A 21,234-nucleotide genomic window follows, 5' to 3' on the forward strand; every position below is an offset into this window, starting at 1 on the left:
CAATAGACTTGAGTAAACAAAAAATTATCCCACATCTTTGCTTCCCAAAAGAGCCATAAAAAGACTTTAAGGTAATGTTGATTTGGCTGGTGATCAATTTTTACAATGGTGTCTCCAAAGGAATAAGGAAGTTTTAGCATTACTAAAGGATGCTTCCATCCATCAATCTCAAGGATGCCAGGGCTTGGCTGCCAACAACTAAGCAGGTTTCCTCTCTGGGGGCAGATACAAGATCTCGATGGAGTTGTGTGCTGTCTGAATCTCGCCATTCTCAAAAGCCATGTTTCTACAGGCTGCTTAATGTAGAGTTTTTGGTAAACTACTTATGTTTTCCCACAGAATTATACTTTTAGGGATGCTTCCTCTCAATTCTGGATAACATTTCCACCAGCCTTCTAACGTCATAGTGTCACTTTGTTTTTCCCCCTCCCTTTTGGTCTAGGTAAACAGCGACCTGGGAAACACCTACATAGGATGGAAACACTCAAAGAGAATCTTTTCAAACTGCAACTAGTCATGACCGTATTTCTCTGCAAAGCTGGGTGTGGATACATCCAGTGCGGGGCGCAGGTGGAGGCCCCCAGAGCACACTTGAACAATAGTTCATGGGCTTCCGTTTCCTGGGACCTACTCGCTCTAGACCCCAACAACTTTCCCTTCCAGCACCTTCCCCCTTGAATTACCTACACTTAAGGACACATCAGATTAGATTCATTCTTTTCTACCTTCAAGACCTCTGTGGTATCCTTTCCTCCAACATTTGCGGGGGTGGGGGGGGTTGTTTTTTTCCTCCAACATTTTTTAAATTTAAGTTTTTATTACGAAAATTTTCGCATGCACCAAAGTGGTACGGGAGTAAAATGAACTCCTGCATGCCTCAACAGCTTGTAACATTCTCATTTCATCTCATCCCCACCCCTATTTTATTTGCACGTGTGCCGATTATTAAAAGCAAACCCCAAAATAGCAAGTTATCAAAGAAACAACAAAAAATTATTTTCCAGAGGGGAAGAAAGGTATGTTTCATATGAAAAGTACCATCCAAGTGCTGAATGGAAAGAATACAAAGACCTAGGTATACAGCTCTAAACAGTTCCTAAAAGAAAAACAAAAAAACAAGCAAACAGGGCTTCCCTGGTGGCGCAGTGGTTAAGAATCTGCCTGCCAATGCAAGTGACACGGGTTCGAGCCCTGGTTGGGGAAGATCCCACATGCTGCGGAGCAACTAAGCCCGTGCGCCACAACTACTGAGCCTACGCTCTAGAGCCCGCGTGCCACAACTACTGAGCCTGCGCTCTAGAGCCCGCATGCCACAACTACTGAAGCCCAGGTGCCTAGAGCCCGTGCTCCGGAACAAGAGAAGCCACCACAATGAGAAGCCCGCGCACTGCAAGGAAGAGTAGCCCCTGCTCGCCACAACTAGAGAAAGCCCATGCACAAGAATGAAGACCCAACGTGGCCAAAAATAAATAAATAAATAAACTTATTTAAAAAAAAAAAAAAGCAAATACATGTATTTGCACATGCTAGATGGAGCACAAGGTAAAAGAATAAAGATATCCATAGCTAACTCATACACAATGCTCATAAAAAGCAATGATGAAACAGTCACTCATTCATCAAAAAATTATAATGGAGCAACTATGAGTTTTCAGTCATGGTTCCAGGTGCTTGAAATGTATCTATGAAGAAAACAGAAAAAATGTTCCTACCTGTTCTCTACCATCGATCATTTTGAACCTAAGTGCCAATGGCTAAATGAGCATTCAAGTGACAGGGTAAAATAAATATCTTTTTAACATTCAGAGATTCAAGAGATTTATCAACCACAGACTAAGCTGAAAGAATTATTAGAATATATATTCAGATGAATAAAAATGTAAAACCCCCCCCACCAAAAAAGCAAACCCCAGACGTCATAATTTCACCCACAGTTACTGCAGCAGATATCCCTAACTTAGGGTTTCTCAACTGTGGCACCACCGACATCCAGATTACAGAATGCTTTGTTGTAGAGGGCTGCCATGTGTATGGTAGGGTGTTTAGCAGCGTCCCTGACCTCTACCCACTAGATATGCCAATGCCACCGCAAGTCATGGCAACCAAAAATGCCTCCAGACACTGCCAAATTGCCTCCAGTTAAGAACCACTGCTCTAACAGATAAGGACTTTTTAAAAACCATGACCATAATGCCTTCATCACACCCAAAAAATTAACAGTAACTCCTTAACATTATCTAACACCATGTTTTTGTTCAATTTTCTCCAGTTGTCCCCATAATATCTCTTTACACTTGATTTGTCTGACTCAGAATCCAACCAAGGTTCATACACTGATTTAGTTGGTATGTCTCAATCTATAATCACTGACTTTTTTTTTAATAGTATTTATTGGTTTAAGAAACTGGATCACAATGTCCCTGTAGAATTTCCCACATTCTGGACTTGGTTGATTGTATCCTTGTGACATCATTTAACACGTTTCTCTGTCCCCCATGTTTCCTGGAAACTGGCAGTTGAAGCCAGGGCCATCTGTACACTCATATTCAACTTCTCTTGACGAGAGTACTCCCCAGGATGTGTTGCCTACTTAGTAGTCCATGACATTAGAGGGCACACATGTCTGCTTGTCTTTCTTTGTGTGATGTTAAGAATGATCCATGGGGTCCAGTGAGATCAGCCTGGTCGCTCCCCCATGAGGCTCCCTCCCATCTTTCACTACATATCTCAGCAACCATGGATGATCACTGCCTAGAATCATTATTTTATTGAGGGCTGAAAAATGGTGGTTTTCTAATTTCGTCATTCTTTCTACGTCTATTAGCACATTAACAACTTGGTTACCCTGGAATATAGTTCAAATATGAAGGTGGGATAAATGCTTGGTCCTTTCCCTATACTTAGCAACATTCAGAGTACTGAGGTGGGTGGGGCCTTAGCAACCGCCAGAAGCGACCAATGAGACTTCTTTTTTCAGTTGCCACTATGAACGAGTGAATTTTCATATATGTCATGGGTTTCAAGCCACTGCAGTCTTTATGATGCTTATGTTGTCCCATCTTCGGCCAGGAGAAGCCCCTCTACTAGACACTCTTCTCATAAAAGTCAACTCAGATTCTATTTTAGCTTTGGGGGCTACTTTCCAGTTTACAGGGACGGGAAAAACACCACCCACCACCATCAGCCCCTAAGGAAGAAGCAAAGAGACAAATGTGGGGATATTCTAGAAGACTACGACCTGGCTTCTTTGTCAAGTCAATGGCGTGGGGAAAAAAATTTTATATATATATATATGTATATATACAGAATTTTTTAATTTAAAAAAATGTAAAAATGTAAGCCTATGTCCACAGCTAACTATACTCCAAGTTATGAGTGCCTTTAAATCCACCTGCTGGAGGGTTGGCAAGATGTGGAGAAACTGGATTTCTCCCACACTGTCGGCGGGAATGTAAAATGACACAACCACTTAGGAAAGTTTGGCAGTTTCTTAAAAAGTGAAGCATACACCTACCATATGATCTGGCCATTCTAATCCTAGAGACTTACCCAAGAGACATGAATGCACATGTCCACAGACTTGCTCATAGAAGCTACATTTCAAAGAAACAACTCAAATGTCTATCAGCAGATGAATGGATAAACAAAATGTGGTATATCCATACAATGAACTATGACACATGCTATAACATGGATGAATCTCAGAACAATGATGCTGAACGAAAGAAACCAGGCTAAATAAGAACATATTCTATGACTCAACTTATATAACGTTTAGAAAATACAAACTAAACTACAGGGAAAGGGAATTCCCTGGTGGTCCAGTGGTTAGGACTCTGTGCTTTCACTCCATGCTTTCCCCAAATGAGGGACCAGGTTCGATCCCTGGTTGGGGAACTAAGGTCCCGCAAGCCATGCAATGCAGCCAAAAAAATTTAAAAATTAAAAAAAATAAAGTACAGTGAGAGAAGGCACAGTCATTGCCTGAGGTGACAGTGGGGGGAGGGTGGTAGGGAAGGGTCACAAAGGGGCACAAAGAAACTTTAGGCGGTGATGGTTGTTCATTATCCTGAGTGTGGTGATTTTTTCACAGGTATATACATATGTCAAAACTTAAACTGTGCACCTGAAATACATGTGCTTATTGTCGACCTATTATTTCTCAATAAAGCTGCTTCCAACCATTGGGACGGGAGAATATTTTGTCTCCAATCGTTTCCTGGTCTAAGGAGCTGCCACTCAGGCTCCTTCACCCCATGAATGAACACATCTAGTCTCACCCCTTGACTCACTCCTCACCTAGGGAAGGAGGAACTCATCTGACTCAGCAGAGCTGGGCATTTATCGGGCTGTTGTACCGGAGACAGGGTTACCGTGCCTCAAAAGCAAGAAGCGGGCTCAACGCTTCCTAGGTTACTGCCTACACCCAGGCCCGGCGGGCACTCGGCCAACGGACGGCTCTTGTCCTCCTTACCCACCAGGCGCACTGGGGCAAGGCCTCCCTGTCCCTGAGAGAAGGCCCACCATGCTCCTCTGGTAGGGCGTAAATTTACCGGAGACCCTCATCAAAGGCTTTTGAGCACCCCCCTTGCCAAGAGTAAAGTGGCTATTTTGGTCCCTGTGTGGCTATCGGTTCTTTGTGTGTGTCCTTTGTTAGTCAGAATTTTGAAGGCTAGGAACAGTGGGTCTTGGTCCCCAAACTGCTGATGCTGTGGTCCCATCCCCAGGGACCAACAGAGTCGGGCACTCTTTTCTAAAGTGAAGACACTGAAATTTGTTCCAAAACCCTCAGTGGTCATGAGCCACCTGGACCTCCCACTGGTCGTCGTCCAGCTCTGATCTCTCCTGACTCCTGCCAGCCTCCCTCTTTAGTTCTGTCCAAACTCTGCCCTTGGAAAATGAGCGTAAATGCAATCGCCGCACTTCACAGAATTGACTGGAAAGCTGGCTGTCGAACAGAGTCCCAGATGTTTAATATAATGTTGAATCTTTAGCCAAATCATTTCCATGTTTCCTGGAAAACCTTCCAAGCAAGTGAGAATTGAAGGGTTGAGGACTCCAATTTACGGGCTCTCTAACAAACCTATTCCCCATTTCCCATCTTCTCCCAGGAAAGGCATGAATTTGCAACATTTAGAAATGATTTTCTGAAGTGGGATTTCGCACTGCAGCACTGGCTTACACTAAGAGGCGCCATAAGACGCGGTCATAGGGAAATCCCCAGGGCACGTATTAGAGGGGTGCGCTCAACCACGTCACAAGGGGTCTCATTTTGGGGAACCCCATGTTGAAATTCCTCAGGGCTCAGTACCAGAAAATTGAGTCTTTTCTGAGCACACCATTCTGGATTTTTTTCTCATGGGACTGAAGCTCTTACAACTGTTTGTATTCTCCTTTTTGCTTTGGCCACTAGGAGGCTGAGGATCCCAAATCCGTCCCCGTCTACCAATGTAACAGGAATTTGTTTTTACCTTTAACCCTGACTCTATTTCCTTACCCTGACACTCCCTTCACCCAGATTTCTCCATTTATTTATTTTTCTCATTTTAGTATTGCAATTATCTCTAAAGTAAGCCATCTCAAGTTATCTTGGAATAAAGGGGAATATTACATATTTTTAACCTCTCTGGAAGTAGCTTCTAAATTCAAACTAGAGGGGGAGATCCTAGAATCCTAATCCATATGCATTTAGCTTTTTTTTTTTTGGCCCCAATGTGTGGCTTGCAGGATCTTAGTTCCCTGACCAGGGATTGAACCCGGAGCCCCAGCAATGAAAGTGCCAAGTCCTAACCACTGGACCACCAGGAAATTCCCTGCTTTTAGCTCTTTTTAGCCTATTTTCTCTTATCAATAACTTACTCTATAAAATATAAAAATAAAAAAAAATTAAAAAGCAGAACAATCCCCAAGAGACATACAAATATTCCCCTGTATATCTCTTAGCCTGTAAGAGCTACTGACCACGTCCCCATTATTCCTTTTTTATGTTTTAGCAGGTGGTGCCCACATGCTCCTGGTCCAGTAAACTGAGTTTCTGCCATCACTATACCATCCCCTTACCCTTCTACCCTCCTCTCCCTCATGCTGATCCCCCAAACACCCCCCAGTTCCCCTTCCTCATTTCCTCCAGCCCCTGAAGTGACTGGGTGGGTGTCGCACAGAGAGATACATTTAAAGGCCAACCCAGGTTAACAGAGAAGTACATCTGTTGTCCTCCTCCAACTAGCATGGAAATCAAAACATGGCCAGAATCCAACTAGCTTAGAAATCAAAACATGGCAGGTGCGCAACTGCTAGAAACCCCAAAACAAGCAGACCTTTAAAAGGCTCGAAACCAAAACACACACACACACACACACACACACAATGTACAAGTCACTGAGATAATGCTATTCTAAAAGCAGAACACCAAAAGAAATAAATGAAATATGCATGTCAAAACCATAAGGGGTTTTCATTTGAGAAGAGAGAACCACCCATCAGAACTCAATGTCAGGATGGCCAATTCAAAGCATAAACATGGTGGGATTGTACAAAGACTTCTCCTTCATTTATTTCAATGATGCAGGAAAACAGCCTGACAATAAAAACTCCGGAATTCTTAGGAGGCAGTATAACAATGCAGTTGAGTACAGACTATACTGGTGTTTATATTAGCACACAGAATGTCTTGGAAAGTTACACAAGAAATTGACAATAATGGTTCACTTTAGGGAGAGGCACTGGGCATGCGGTGGGAAGGAGACAATTTTTCACTATTTAACCTTCTGTGTTGCTTGAATTTTTTTTTTTTTTATCATGGACTGTACTGCTTTTTCAAATAAATTTTTAAAAAGTAAACTTGGGAATTCCCTAGCGGTCCAGTTGTTAGGACGTTCTCACTGCCAAGGGCCTGGGTTCAATCCCTGGTCAGGGAACTAAGATCCCACTAGCTGCACGGCACGGCCCAAAAAAAAGCAAAGTGAATTTGGAGTCAGGGAGACCTGAGTTAGACTCCTACCACTGCCAACTACTGGTTCAACTACTGGCCCTTTGCCAGTGGCTTCATCTCTTTAGGCCTCAGTATCCTCATCTGTACTGTGGGCCCAAATATAGTGTCTGCCTCATAGAAGTTTTAGGAGGAGTAAATAGGACAATAATATGCATAGTGTGCTTTGCAGGGCCCCTAGGCACATAGTAGGTACTCAGTAAAGGGCACGGCAATATAATACACACCTAAAAAGTGATAATGAAGGAAATGTAATCCATCATTAATTGAAAGTAAATATGGTTATACCGATTACCTTGTAATAACCTATGATAGAACATAATCCGCAAAAATACTGAATCACTATGCTGTACACCTGAAACCAACACAACATTGCAAACCAAAATATACTTCAATTAAAAAGAAAAAAAGTAAATATGGGACAAGAGTAATGGTGGGGGCAGGGGGTAGAAGGCATACAAATGCCTTTTATACAACCAACTATTTGCTATCAGCAGGAGGAGATTAAGTTAAACCACCATCTCGAAAGATATGAAGGATGTACAGTCCGTCTGAAAGAAAAGCTATAAATTCATCAAAAGCAGAGCCTAAAATCCAGCATTTCCAAGCAGTTCCATCCACCCGGGGAAGTCCTTAGCCAAAAAGCGGTCTCCCCTTACCCTGAGCCCAGAGGAAAAAATAAGGAGAACCCAGCCAAGATGCGCAAGAAACTCTAAGGCTGACAGATCTCGTTTTCTCCTTTTGCAGGGCTTCACAAATGCTACACACAGAAATTTTACTCCTAGGGATCTTACTGAAGTGCAGCTTCTGACTCAGCAGGTCTGGGGTGGAGGGGAGCCTGAGTCTCTGCATCTCTAACAAGCTCCCAGGTGATATCGGTGATGCTGATGCCACTGGTCCATGGACCACACTCAGTGAAGCAGGGTCCCCCTGACCCCAGACTACAGTTCCACTGCTGGTTAGCAATGGCAGTCTTGAGTGAGTCTGAATACTGTGATATTCTCTCTCCTGGTAACTATCTGATCAATTCTTCTAAAACAATGGTTCTCAACTAGGAGCGGCTGTACCCCCCAAGGGACACTGGGCAAATGTCTGGAGACATTTTGGGTTGCCACAGGGGGCAGAGTGCTACTGGCATCTGTGGGTGCTGCTAAACATCCTACAATTCACAGAACAGTCCCTGAACAAATGATTTCCTGGTCCTCAATGTCAACAGTGTCGAGGTTGAGAAACTACATAACCTAGAATAAACAGAAAACATGAATCAAGTCCTCTCAATTCACCTTGAGACTATAAATCACAATTTTAGAAGTGAGGACTTCCCTGTGGCGCAGTGGTTAAGTGTCCACCGGCCAATGCAGGGGACACGAGTTCGAGCCCTGGTCCGGGAAGATCCCACATGCCACAGAGCAACAAAGCCCGTGCACCACATCTACTGAGCCTGCGCTCTAGAGCCCATGCGCAACAACTACTGAGCCTGCATGCCACAACTACTGAAGCCCACGCGCCTAGAGCCTGTGCTCCACGAGAAGCCACCGCAATGAGAAGCACGTGCACCACAACAAAGAGTAGTCCCCACTCGCAGCAACTAGAGAAAGCCCCCGCGCAGCAACGAAGACCCAATGCAGCCAAAAATAAATAAATAAAATAGAAAGAAAGAAAGAAAGAAAACAGCTTTATAAAAAAAAAAAATTTTAGAAGTGAGTCATCGATCCAACGTGGTCCTTTCCCAGGCTAGATCTGAGGCATGGGGAGGGTAACAGATTAGCAGAAAGAAGGGGATGCTGTATATGGGGAAGGGGTCACTGGGTCACAGTCTACATTTTGTTTAAGATCAAGCATATGTGGTTCAGTAAGCCAGTGGGTGACCTACTAAGCATTCAACTTTCTACTTTTTTGGTTTTTTGGCCACACCACACAGCTTGCAAGATCTTAGTTCCCCAACCAGTGATTGAACCTGGGCCCACGGCAGTGAAAGTGCAGAGTCCTAACCACTGGACCACCAGGGAATTCCCAAACTTCCTACCATTATGTGGTATGGCAATTTAAACAGGACTACAGCTCTATTTAAGCAAGGGACCTATAACTTAGACTGTAAGTTCCCTGAAAGCAGGAGTGTATCCAAATTTATTCATCAATAGAGCTACAGCACCTAACACAGCAGCACATAGCACTTAGCATGTAGCACTCAGATATCATGAAGAATCTTGTAGATTCAAATTTGCTACAAATTCCAAATGTGCTTGAACAGACACAGAGACTAAAGAGCGGTTTATTATTTGTCATCAACACAAACATGATTAATAACAATTATTTACGCTAAGGCATGCATGGTATTGCTCTAAGAGCATGGGCTCTATCTAGAACCACCCAGACCTCAACCCAAATCTAGACCCTCTCTCTCACTTGATGTATGACCTGGGACAAGTTACCGCAGTGTACATATCTGTAGAATGGGTACAATAATTCTTACCTCTGAATTGTTTTGAAGTAACATAGCATAATATACTTGAATACCTGGTGGTTGTCACCGAACAGTTGCTACTTAACCAGTGTTTCCTATCAGACTGAAGGACTGAAATAAAACACCCAGTGAGTCTCACGGTGCTGATTTCTACACGCAACAATAAGTGAGAATTTCACCCGAGGCTAGGAAGCCATAGAATCCCTTTCCTTTAAACCAAAGGCCATCATCCCTCAGGTTTATAGAGCGATCACAGGGTTGTGCATCTGTGGTTTCACTACAGCCATTGGGGGCCAGGTAGTGAATAATGATCAACGACAAAGGAACCTCTTCAGCAGGGGAAAATCTCAAGGCAGATCAGCACACGACCACCACTGAGTCACTACCGGATGGAAATGAAACGTACTCTCTGTAACAAACGCTAAGGACCTGGAAACTCAAGAGTGATTTTGCAAGAACTGTGCCTTTCTGAGAAGCGTGAAAGGAAGATGATTCAAGAGAAGAAGGCCGAGTCATAAGCAACAGACAAAACAAGTTCTCTAGAGCATTAGCCATAGATGCTCTAGGAAACAATCTACAATCAACACTCTCATTAATCGTTTCTCACTGTCAAGGCTTAGCTGGTTTGGATGAAAGGTGCAAGCGTGCTGGTTCCGTTGACGTCACTATGCCTTTGGGGGAAGACATTTAAAAAGATGTGAGTAGAAGGGCACACCTGACAGTAAAACTCTCCCATTGACACGAACAGGTGCATGATGCCAGGAAAGGTAGGCATAACCCCAAAGGCACGAAAGAGGGGGTCTGATTGGCTTCAACTTTCCAGAAGCCCAGAAAATCAGGCGGGGGGTACAATCAGACTCCTGCCCAACATCTGAAACATCGCTGGAATTGCACAGCTCAGGGCAGCTAGTATACTTAAGAGGCCCCCTACTAAAACTTGGAAAGCAGCCTTGAAATAATAGTAATAAGCAGCTAAAAACTCAACTTTACATCTGATCACATGAGGCTGGGAATGAAACATCAGGGTAATAGGTGCACGGTAACCCATGAGAGTGGCAGTAACTCATCAGAGAGCTCTTGACTTGCTGGGAGAATAAACACTCCTGAACTAGGTCAGATTCCTGATTCAGGTGGTATTGCCCACAGCAACTCCAAGGGGCCGGACCCAAGAAGGTGTAGATGCCCCATCTGACCTCAGGGGTCAAAGCCAAGGCATGTCCTAGTTTCTCCCAGTAGCCACTCCCAATTCTGTCACTCATGAACTTGCCCAGACCCTTCTTAAATTGCATTTATATATCCTGCCAGGACCACCTCTTGAGATAATGAGTTTTAGAAGACTATTACCTGTTGTGTTAAGCACTACTTCCTTTCATTGGTTACAACAAGAAAAAGAAGAATTAGCGGTGAAATAGCAGAAAGGCTAATGTTGCTTTCATCAAGGGACAATCTCGTGTGTGGAAATATGCAACAGCCTGGAACCACAAGGCATCTGAGCAGCAACTAGGAACTCGGGAAACCTAATGACTTCAAGTGCTTTGGTTGATGAGAGTCACTCAATGTGTGTGAGAAACAGGACTAAACAAAGGCATAATTTCTGTTAGAGTTACCTAGTAGAAAATAGCTCAAATGGCATGGAGTCCAGCAATGTTTTCAATCACAAACCCTGAGTTGATTGCAAATACACAAGGATCAGAGGTTGGTGGAAAGCAGTAAAATCTGCTAGGAGACACTGAAAATGAATACCATAGCACTCTGTGCAGTCAGGGATGCCATGGAACCTCCAGGAAAAGGCCCTACCAATCCTCAGTGGGCATGGAGCTCCCACCCACTGGCTGAGCTACACTAAGCATCTCAGCCATGATAAGTCATATCTACTGCATACATTCTAATTGCAATATGGTACCCTGGGTTGATTCCTGGAACAGAAAAGGGACATGTGTGGGGAAACTGGAATGAAGTCGAGGTTTAATTAATAGCTATGTACTAATGCTAATCCTATTTTGACAAATGCGGTATTGTTATGTAGGATGCTAACATTAAGAGAAACTGGGAGACGCGTATGTGGGAACTCTCTGTACTATCTTTGCAACTTTTCTATAAATTTGATATTATTCCAAAGTAAAACGTTTATTTAAACTGCAAGAAATTGGGAGTTCCCTGATGGTCCAGTGGTTAGGACTCAGCGCTTTCACTACCGGGGGCCTGGGTTCAACCTCTGGTCAGGGAACTAAGATCCTGCAAGCTGCACAATGCGGCCAAGAAATAAAAATTAAAATAATCAATTAATTCATCTTAGAAAGAAAATAAATTACAAGAAATTTTCTTTAAGGCAAACATATTTCATGACTCTTCTGAACCACTATATTAGGACTTATATTTTAAAAACCGTCAAGAGGGACTTCCCTCGTGGTGCAGTGGTTAAGAAGCCGCCTGCCAATGCAGGGGACATGGGTTTGAGCCCTGGTCCGGGAAGATCCCACATGCTGCGGAGCAACTAAGCCCATGTGCCACAACTACTGAGCCTGCACTCTAGAGCCCATGAGCCACAACTACTGAGCCCACATGCCACAACTACTGAAGCCCACGCGCCTAGAGCCTGTGCTCCGCAACAAGAGAAGACACCACAATGAGAAGCCTGCCCACCGCAACGAAGAGTAGCCCCCGCTCGCCACAACTAGAGAAAGCCCGTGCGCAGCAACGAAGACCCAACACAGCCAAAAGTAAATAAATACAATAAATTTATAAAAAAAAAAAACACCAAGAGTTTCTGTTAGAGTTTTAGAATCAGGATTCAAGGCAAAAGACATGAAAAGACATTTTTCTAAAGAAGACATACAAATGACCAACAGGTATATGAAAAGGTGGTCAACATCCCTCATCATCAGGGAAATGCAAATCAGAACCACAATGAGATATCACTTCATACCTGTTAGGATAGCTATCGTCAAAAAGATAAGAGATAAGGGGCTTCCCTGGTGGCGCAGTGGTTGAGAGTCCGCCTGCCGATGCAGGGGACACGGGTTCGTGCCCCGGTCCAGGAAGATCCCACATGCCGCAGAGCAGCTAGGCCCATGAGCCATGGCCACTGAGCCTGCGCGTCCGGAGCCTGTGCTCCGCAACGGGAGAGGCCACAACAGTGAGAGGCCCGCGTACCGCAAAAAAAAAAAAAAAAAAGATAAGAGATAATCACTATTGGCAAGGATGTAGAGAAAAGGGACTCCTTGTGCACCGTTGGTAGTAATATAAATTGGTGCAGCCACTATGGATACAGTATAGACGTTGCTCAGAAAACTAAAAATAGAACTATCATGTGATCCAGGAACCCGTCTTCTGGGTATACACCCAAAGAAAATGAAATCAGTACTTCAAAGAGCTATCTGTGCTCTCACGTTCATGACAGCATTATTCACAGTAGCCAAGATATGGAAACAACCTAAGTGTCCATCAGTGGACGAATGGATTATTTACATATGTGTGATGGAATATTACTCAGCCTTAAAAAAAAGAAGGAAATCCTGCCATTTGCAACAGTATGGATGAACCTGGAGGTCATGGTGCAAATATGACAGGCACGGAAAGAAAAAAACTACATGATCTCACTCATATGTGGAATCTAAAAAAGTCGAATACATAGAAGCACAGAGTAGAAAGATGGTTACTAGGGGTGGGGAGCTGGGGGAAATGGGGAGATTCTGGTCAAAGAGTACAAAGTTGGAGTGATGTAGGATGAACAAGTCCTAGAGATCTAATGTACAGTGTGATGACTACACTTAATAATACTGTAGTGAATACTGAAAATTTGTTAAGAGAGCAGATTTCAGGTGCTCTCTCATAAAAGAAAGAAAGAAAAAATAAAGGGAGGGAGGGAAAGAGAGAGAGAGAGGAGGGAAAGAGAGAGAGAAAAGGAGGGAGGGAGGGAGGAAACTATGTTAATTAGCTTCACTGTAGTAATCATTCCACCATTATGTATGTATATCAAATCACTATGTTGTACACCTTAAATATATACAATTTTTATTTTAAAAAATAAGTTTAAAAAAAGAATCAGGATTCAGCTGGATGAGAATTCCCTCATATGAACTGGGTGTGGGAGGGGGAGAAACACGTGTTAAAGATAAGGAAAAACTAAGTGGATATTTATCAGGATATGGAAACATTAAGCAGGACCACAGGAGACATGGTGAGTCAAGTGTGGAGGCAACAAGTGTGAAGATGACCAAGACTGCAGTGACTCACCCCAGAGTCATCTCATCCCAGTGATAACCACGACCTTCCACAAGATGGGCCTCATGATGGACAGCAGGGGCCACGCTCTGTGCCAACACATATCCTCCCTGGGCACTATGTATTATAATTTACAGAACAGTACTTACCCTCGTAAGCCCAACAAGCCTAAAACCAATAAACAGCCTGAGAGGAAAAGACTAGAACGAAATCTGAGAATTCTGACATGATACCAAAAACATTATCAAGGTTTACCAAAATACAGAATAAAGTTACCTGTATAATTAATCACCGTTCACTGACTTACTAGAGTGAAGATACATTATTAGACACCATCGGCAAGGGCAGGCATAAAGAAATGAACTTTCTTATTCAAGAAGATTACAGAGATAAGGTTAGGCCAGAAAAGATTTAAGTATCTGAGCAGCATCAAAAAGAAACTGTTTCAAATCTTTCCAAAAGCAAAAAAGGAAGACCACACTGAAAACATATTGCTGTGGGAATTTCGGAATTCCCTGACGGTCCTGTGGTCCTGTAGGACTCGGTGCTTTCCCTGCTGAGGGTGCAGGTTCAATCCCTGGTCAGGATATAACGAATATCCCACAAGCCACTCGGCGCAGCCAGAAAAAAAACAAAAAACATATTGCTGGTTAAAAGCTCTGAACCTTGGAGATCTGGGGGTTGGTGCCTAAAGATTTGAAAAATATAGTGATGTCGCTCACGGAAGAAAAAAAAATGCCAAGAGCAATTTATGGAAATACAGCCTACTTAAATATTTTGGCAGGGGGTCAGAGAAACCATCAAAATGGACAATACTGCCTGTTAACCCAACTCATACATTCCAGCTGAAGTTACAAGAGGTTATAATTACAATACAGCTCCAACTACAAGCCTGGTTTTGACACCTAGAAATGGATTCCATTTCCCTATCAGGAGGGAGATCACTAAAAATCAAACACTCAACCAGGCCAACTGCTTTCCTACAGACCCTAATCTACGCTAATCACTGGGTCAGGTCATTAGATCACATTCAATCAACAACACATCCAAGAATAAAAAGGTTGGAAAAAAATCACCAATTTGTAAAACACCAAGCATTTTGCATTTGTTGATAATAAATCAGGTCTTTGTTTTTAATGAATTTAGTTTGCTCTAATTGATAACAAAGCGATGTATGAATGAATCCACTGTGCATGTGCATTATAGGTTTTACATGCTTGTGAGCAAAGACAAATATTTTAGAGGGAAACAAACGAACACAGCAAGGCATTCATGGCTTTAGGGCAGGCTTGGCCGTTAGCAAAGCAACCCTGGCACTTTGCCTAATCTGAGTCTTTTTCCTATTCTTGTGAACGAAATAGTTAGGTCCACTCTTCTTCTGGGAAGAAATTCTGTCAAACCAAGTGACAACCTTCACTCTCTATCAATCTGTACCTCTAATGTACTGAGGGGTAATAATCCAAAGGCCACATAAACACAGAGTTTGATTAAGTGACCCAGTTCTGTGCCAACAATGTTAAAGAGGACTTATTACTAAAGACAGCTACATCATTACCCTTTTCTACTCCTATAAGTAATTAAAACCCTTACTTATATAATTTATACCAGCTTCTGTGGGCCAGAGTAATTTCAGATCATTCTTAAGCGTTTCTTAATCCCAACACTGGAATTGAAGGAACACGACTCTACTTACAGTTTCGAATGTCACTCCAGTCGATTTTAGAGAAGAAAGGATGACAGCAAAGGCCTTCAAACTTCAGTCTCTCTTTCTGGCCACACAACAAACTTTGGATCAGATCAAGTAATTCACTGCTAACTTTGGGATCATCTGGAAACTTCAAAAACCGCTATTTCAAAAAAATAATAATAATTATTATTCCCTTAGCAAATTCAGTTTCTCATGTCTCCAAGTTAAAAAAGTAATTCTCGTATATGCAAGTTTCTTTCTTTCTTTTTTTTTTTAAGAAGGAAGTTTTATGCCCTCTTAACTTGGGACCAAAGGCATGTTCCCAAAATAAACAGCCTATTCATATCAATAGGCCTAGCTCCCTTGCAAGGAATACCCTTCATAACTTGATCCCTCTACCCTCTCCCATCTCATCTAGCTACACTCCCCACCTCGCTGTTTGCCAACCAACAATAATGAGCTATTTAAAGCTGTCTGAACAAATCACTCTGTCCTCTCTGCCCAGAAGGCCCTCCCCAACCTCAGCCCCTCTTCCCTGCCTACCTCCCGGCCTCCCTCTCCCACCCTATCACTCACTCCCTCCTGCGTGCTCCCCGTGTTCTGCTTTTGCACATACACGGTGTATTTTGATTTGTGTGATGATGGAGAAAGAAGGCCGAGAGGGCCTTTCTCCTTCTTGCCCAGAACTGCAAACCTGGTACCTAACACCTAACAGTGCCTAGTGCAATTCACTCGTTACTGAATGAATGGATGGAAATGAAGGAAACAAATGAGCCCCAAGCATCATCTCAGGGGAAACTTTAACTCAGGAGTAGACTCAGGAATGACAAATAATGTATGTATGTATTAAGCATACAAAAAGTGTACTATACATAGAAAAATATGCATTAAGCATCCCAGGAAGAAATTGGATGATATATAAAAACCTGTGAAATACATTCTTCTTCCTTTTGGTTGAAACTAAAACATAGATATTCATCATATCCTTAAGAAATGGGCTTACTATAGTGACAAATACAGTTATTAGAAAACAGGTTTAATTCTACTTTATGTATCTATTACTGTATTTCTAATCCATGTCTTTGACTTTTACTACCATGTTTGACAGCCAGCAGTACTAAGCAGTATTGCATATAAGAACATGGATTTCAAAGCCAGACTGCCTGTGCTATTTTGGGCAAGTTACTTAACCACTCTGTGCTTTGGCTTCCTCCTCTGTAAAATGAAAATAATAATATCATCTACCTCACAGGATTGTTTGAGAATTAGCCAAGTTAATGAACTATATTTCACAAATTTTAAGACTCCCATTTTATTCACATTTGACAACACTGAAATCAATGAAATATCCTAGATTAATGGGCAGCAGTTTTTCTTTTTTAATGGTACATAAAATGATGGCATAAGCTTATAATTACTGGCAGCTGAGAGTCAAGATAATACAATTAATAAAGCATTTAGAACCGCTTTTGGCATAAAATGCTATATAAAGTAGTTGTTGTTATTATCCAGAACTGCTGGTTTACATTATAAACTTTCATTCGCACAATTTTAAACGACATTTCTCAATATTACTTCAAAATCTAATAATGGCTCTTTACCTGGAAATTCATGATGTTGTTGAAGGTTCTGGCTGAGGTTCCCTCAGTGAATGGGGACCTTCCATAAACCATCTCATAAGCAATAACTCCCACTGACCACCAATCACAGTCTAGGCCATAGGCACCTTTTCCATCCCCATTCATGACGGTCAACACTTCAGGGGCCATGTAATCTGGGGTCCCAACTGGGAGTTTGGCATTCACCTGGAAACCCATAAATAAAATGAACACAGCAAATTTTCAATTATCCTCAAATGGATTACCAACAGACATAAGCTGATTTGCCACTGATTACTATTCTCCCAGGCACTTGAACTTTCTGTCAAGTGGCACAGCATCAGGAAAAGCAAATGATTCACTAACTTTAAAAAAAAAAAAAAAAAACACATAATATAATCCAAAGGCAAAGGGCCCAGGGTTGTTGATGATACATACATTTAGTTACACAAATGAGAATTGGGTATATACCTACAAAGGAAGATGTCGTTCCTGATACATCTTACTGATACGACAGAACTTCTCTTACGTATGAAAACAGTAAAACGATAACAACATGTAAAGATGAATCTAAAAGATCTACTCATTATTGAAAAACTGGCAGCTAGCTGGCAACACAATACTGCAAGCATGTGTTATATCTCAAGTTTAAATATTTGGAGTCAACATTCCTATTCGGCCCACCCGCAGGGCAAGACATGATAAATAATTTCTACCAGAGGTCAAATGTTAATGAGTTCATTTTCCTCACCCCGAAATCCCGTTTCTGTGGTTCCTTCCCCACTGTTCAGAGACACAGAGCCCTCCAGCCCTATGGTACCAAAGCACCTGACCTTGACAAAGAAATATCATGACAATGTACGAGGTCTTTTTATAAAGCTAATATATTCCATTTAAAGAACTGTCCTTATTTCTGAGAATTTGTCCTTCTGACTGGTTTAGTGTTTAAACATACTTTGTTTCTTGAAATGATGCAGATGAAAAGGGTATGTTTTCTGCCCCTCACCCCCACTCCTTCCTGGGCAACCTAGTAAGCTGGCAAACTTTTGGTCTTCAAAATTGTCTTGAAGTTTTATTGAATCATGAAATTTGAAGTCTAAGGATCACCTCTCTAACCTTATTCCCCATCAAAACAGAGAGGGCCTGTTTTGGGTTGACCAGTTGTCCAATAACCCTACATCTAAAAAGGGTTCTCTCACAGCACCAGCTACATGGTGCAAAAGAACTCTCTCCCCATTAAAGGGTGTTAACTGCCCCTGAGTGAGCTGAGAGATTTTATAGGTATGGCCACATACCTTTAAGGCTGGGCTTTATATCAAGAAAGTCAATTTGCTTTGCTTTGCTTTGATTTGATTTGAATGGAGATTGAGAGGAAAGTCAATGTTTAGAGAAGATGCTAAGAGGTCTCCTTTCCCCAGTGATGAAGACCCAGGCTCTTCCAGCCCGAAACTTTAATCTGGTCTGTTCCTCTGCCTCAAAGACCCATTGTTACAGGAAACAAAATCATTGTCCCTACTCCCTCTCTTTTCACCCCTTCCCTCAGGCCCATCACAGGCTTTTTTCAAACCCTAAACCCAGAAAGCAGTGCAATACTGTTATTCTTGACACCAGTCAGCCATCACTTTGAGCAATAGGGCTTCCACTGCAAACACATGCCTGGGAAAGTTAGATGGTCATGCCACCCAAGAAACCCACAGGCCTGTGCTGAGGGACTAAAGTGAGGAGAGAGGAGAAAATATTTGGTCTAAGACAGGACACCTTAAGCTTGAGGAACTGAGGGTAGCTTTGGTCAAGGGGAGGCCTTGATTTTGGGAAGCTTGAGCCAAGACTTCTGTCTTTTAATGTGTGTGTGTTAATGAGCTCAGCACAGAACTGAGATTAAATTACAAGATTTTGGAGGAAAAAAAAAAATCCTGAATGCTGACAACTAGAAATAAATATCTTTTTTTTTAAATTGGGGTATAGTTGTTTTACAATATCTTTAAAATATCAAAACAAGAGAAGGGAAACTGTAACATCTTGGTTTGACTAGGTATTGGTAATGCCACTGTATAGTTGATTAAATGCTTACCCTTTATGCCTAATTATTTTGCAAAACCATTAATACACAATCCTCAAATATTCATCATTTCTATGTATTAGATTTTATTTTATCATCACACTAGATTGTTTGGGGATATTCAGTTCTCCTGAATATCCTTAGGAGATAGCAGCTCCCAGGGCTTGGTCACTTACTCACAGCCAAAGAATTGAAAGGAAGTTGACTGGGTCATGTTTATCAGCACGACCCAGCAAAAGGTATAAACTGTCAATGCCTCATTTTCAAACTAATGGTTAGACTTACCAAAGAGTTGGATAACTCTGCAACTGTTTTTGCCCCATAACAGGTATGTGATTATACACATTTATGTCTAACAATTTTGTAAATTTCCAAAATTAAAAAAAAAATTCCCTAGCTTGCTTTCTGTACTTCTCCTACCACAGTAATTAATATCAATTAACAAAGACTTTTAATGAAAATTAATGGCTCCTAAGTTTCCATTAGTTACTGACCTCCAAGTACATTAAACCTGTTCAACATGTAATCTGACACATCTTGATAAGGATTTTGCAAGATCCTTTCACTATCCTCTGGTGGCAATTCACAGCCAGCTACTCTGGGTGAGATATTAAAAGTGGGACCGTGTACTAGGAGCACAGTCTGACTGCAGTATAACCATCTGACAAGGCCCCAGTTTTACTGAACTTTAATTTTCCCTGTATTGACAGGGAAGAAAATACACCAGTTCAGGAGGAGACAACAATAAAATGACTAGGAGACAGAAGAGTCTGTCACATTTTCGAGAGACAGAGGGTTGAAAAGAAAAGAAAGGAGGGAAGGAGGGGATTAACCCAGCAGATTCTTTTACAAGCAGAAAGCAGATGGAGAAGAAGGTAAGAAAACCAGTCTTCCTCCTCCCAATCCCCTTCCTGTAAAAATGCTTATACGTAAAACTGTTTCAAACCTAACTTTACTCCTCTGGCTGCCCAGGGTAAACATACACCTGCAGAAGCAGCCGGAAAAAATATTCTCGCTATGTTGTTCCTCTCATGGAAAAGTAATAAAATCTTTTCACTCCTCCATAAATCTCAAAAAGGGCTATCTCCTATGGGTTTCCAACTGCTAAATGGTAGTGATTATCTCTTAACATGTTATATAATGCTCTTTATTTATAATCTCCTTACAACTGTTCTCACAAGGGCTGAGTAAGACAGATTGGAACTGTTAGCTGTTTGCCATTCTCTGAGATTCTAATAAGGTGAAGTGGGTGACATCTCTGCTCAACACCCAAACTTCCAGGCAGTATGGTCCACCTGGAGGAACATAATGAAAATACTCCCAAGCAACATTCTGGCTAAAAAGCTTAAATATAAAGACAATGGAAGATGGGAAACTCAACAGATCTAAGACCAAATATCCAGTATTTGATATCCAATATCCAAATATCCAATATCAAATATCCAAAATACAATGACCATATGACCATATGTGGCAGGTGGTAGGGAAAAGGATGAATGGATTTCAGGTAACATACAACAATTTCAGCAAGTGTGAACTATATTTTACACAGTATATTTTGAGTACTAAAAAAAAACTTTTAAAACCTACTTTAGACCTATAAAACATTCTATTTAAAGGAAACACGGTTCACCCACCATCGCTGATCAAAAATACAAAAAAAAAGAAAAGTATAATTCTATATCCATACTTGATCTAGATTGCAAATTGTTGATCTTTTATAACATAAGGGCCTTTGCACTTAAAGCAATGCTAAAATTCCTTCTCATCTGCTTGTCACATTCTGGCCCTAAGAGCACAAAGTGCTGGGGAGGCTATTCTCTAAGAGGAGAGGAGCTACAACATTCTCAAGTGTGTAGGACTGAGGGCCATTATCTCCTTGACCATCGAGCGGCAAATAAACCTGAGTGCCTCCGGAGGCTCCCCGCCTGAAGGGAGTGTTGCTACCGCTCGCAGAATTGGAAAGGGCAGTTTGCAGCACTGAAAAATAGACATTTAAAATGAAGAGGAGTCCTGTCTCTCCACCGAGGGCTCTGAAGACAGCGATTCCAGATGCAGAGATAGGACCTTACTCTTTATTCCCATTTCTTTCCCAAGCAGTGACTCTAGATCATAACGGGAGTTTTCTCAGTAGGTTTTCTTATCGCAAACACACATTGCCAGCTCGAAGGGATAAGCCTTCTGATGCTTCTCAGTCCACGGCCGAGGTTCTCC

General features: G+C 42.0%; 1 protein-coding gene across 1 annotated transcript in view; it reads right to left on the reverse strand.

The window, feature by feature from the left end:
* Window positions 1-21,234, reverse strand: part of CIT (citron rho-interacting serine/threonine kinase) — a 169,569-nt gene that overhangs the window by 111,524 nt on the left and 36,811 nt on the right. The window contains exons 8-9 of the mRNA XM_029222385.1: window positions 16,965-17,168; window positions 15,370-15,523 (exon numbers count right to left, since the gene is read on the reverse strand). Coding sequence (XP_029078218.1) covers window positions 15,370-15,523; window positions 16,965-17,168 — 358 coding nt within the window. The remainder of the gene's footprint in view (window positions 1-15,369; window positions 15,524-16,964; window positions 17,169-21,234) is intronic.

The sequence above is a fragment of the Monodon monoceros genome, unplaced genomic scaffold (assembly GCF_005190385.1).
Source record: "Monodon monoceros isolate NGI ecotype Baffin Bay Population unplaced genomic scaffold, NGI_Narwhal_1 Super_Scaffold_1, whole genome shotgun sequence".
NCBI classification, from domain to species: domain Eukaryota; kingdom Metazoa; phylum Chordata; class Mammalia; order Artiodactyla; family Monodontidae; genus Monodon; species Monodon monoceros.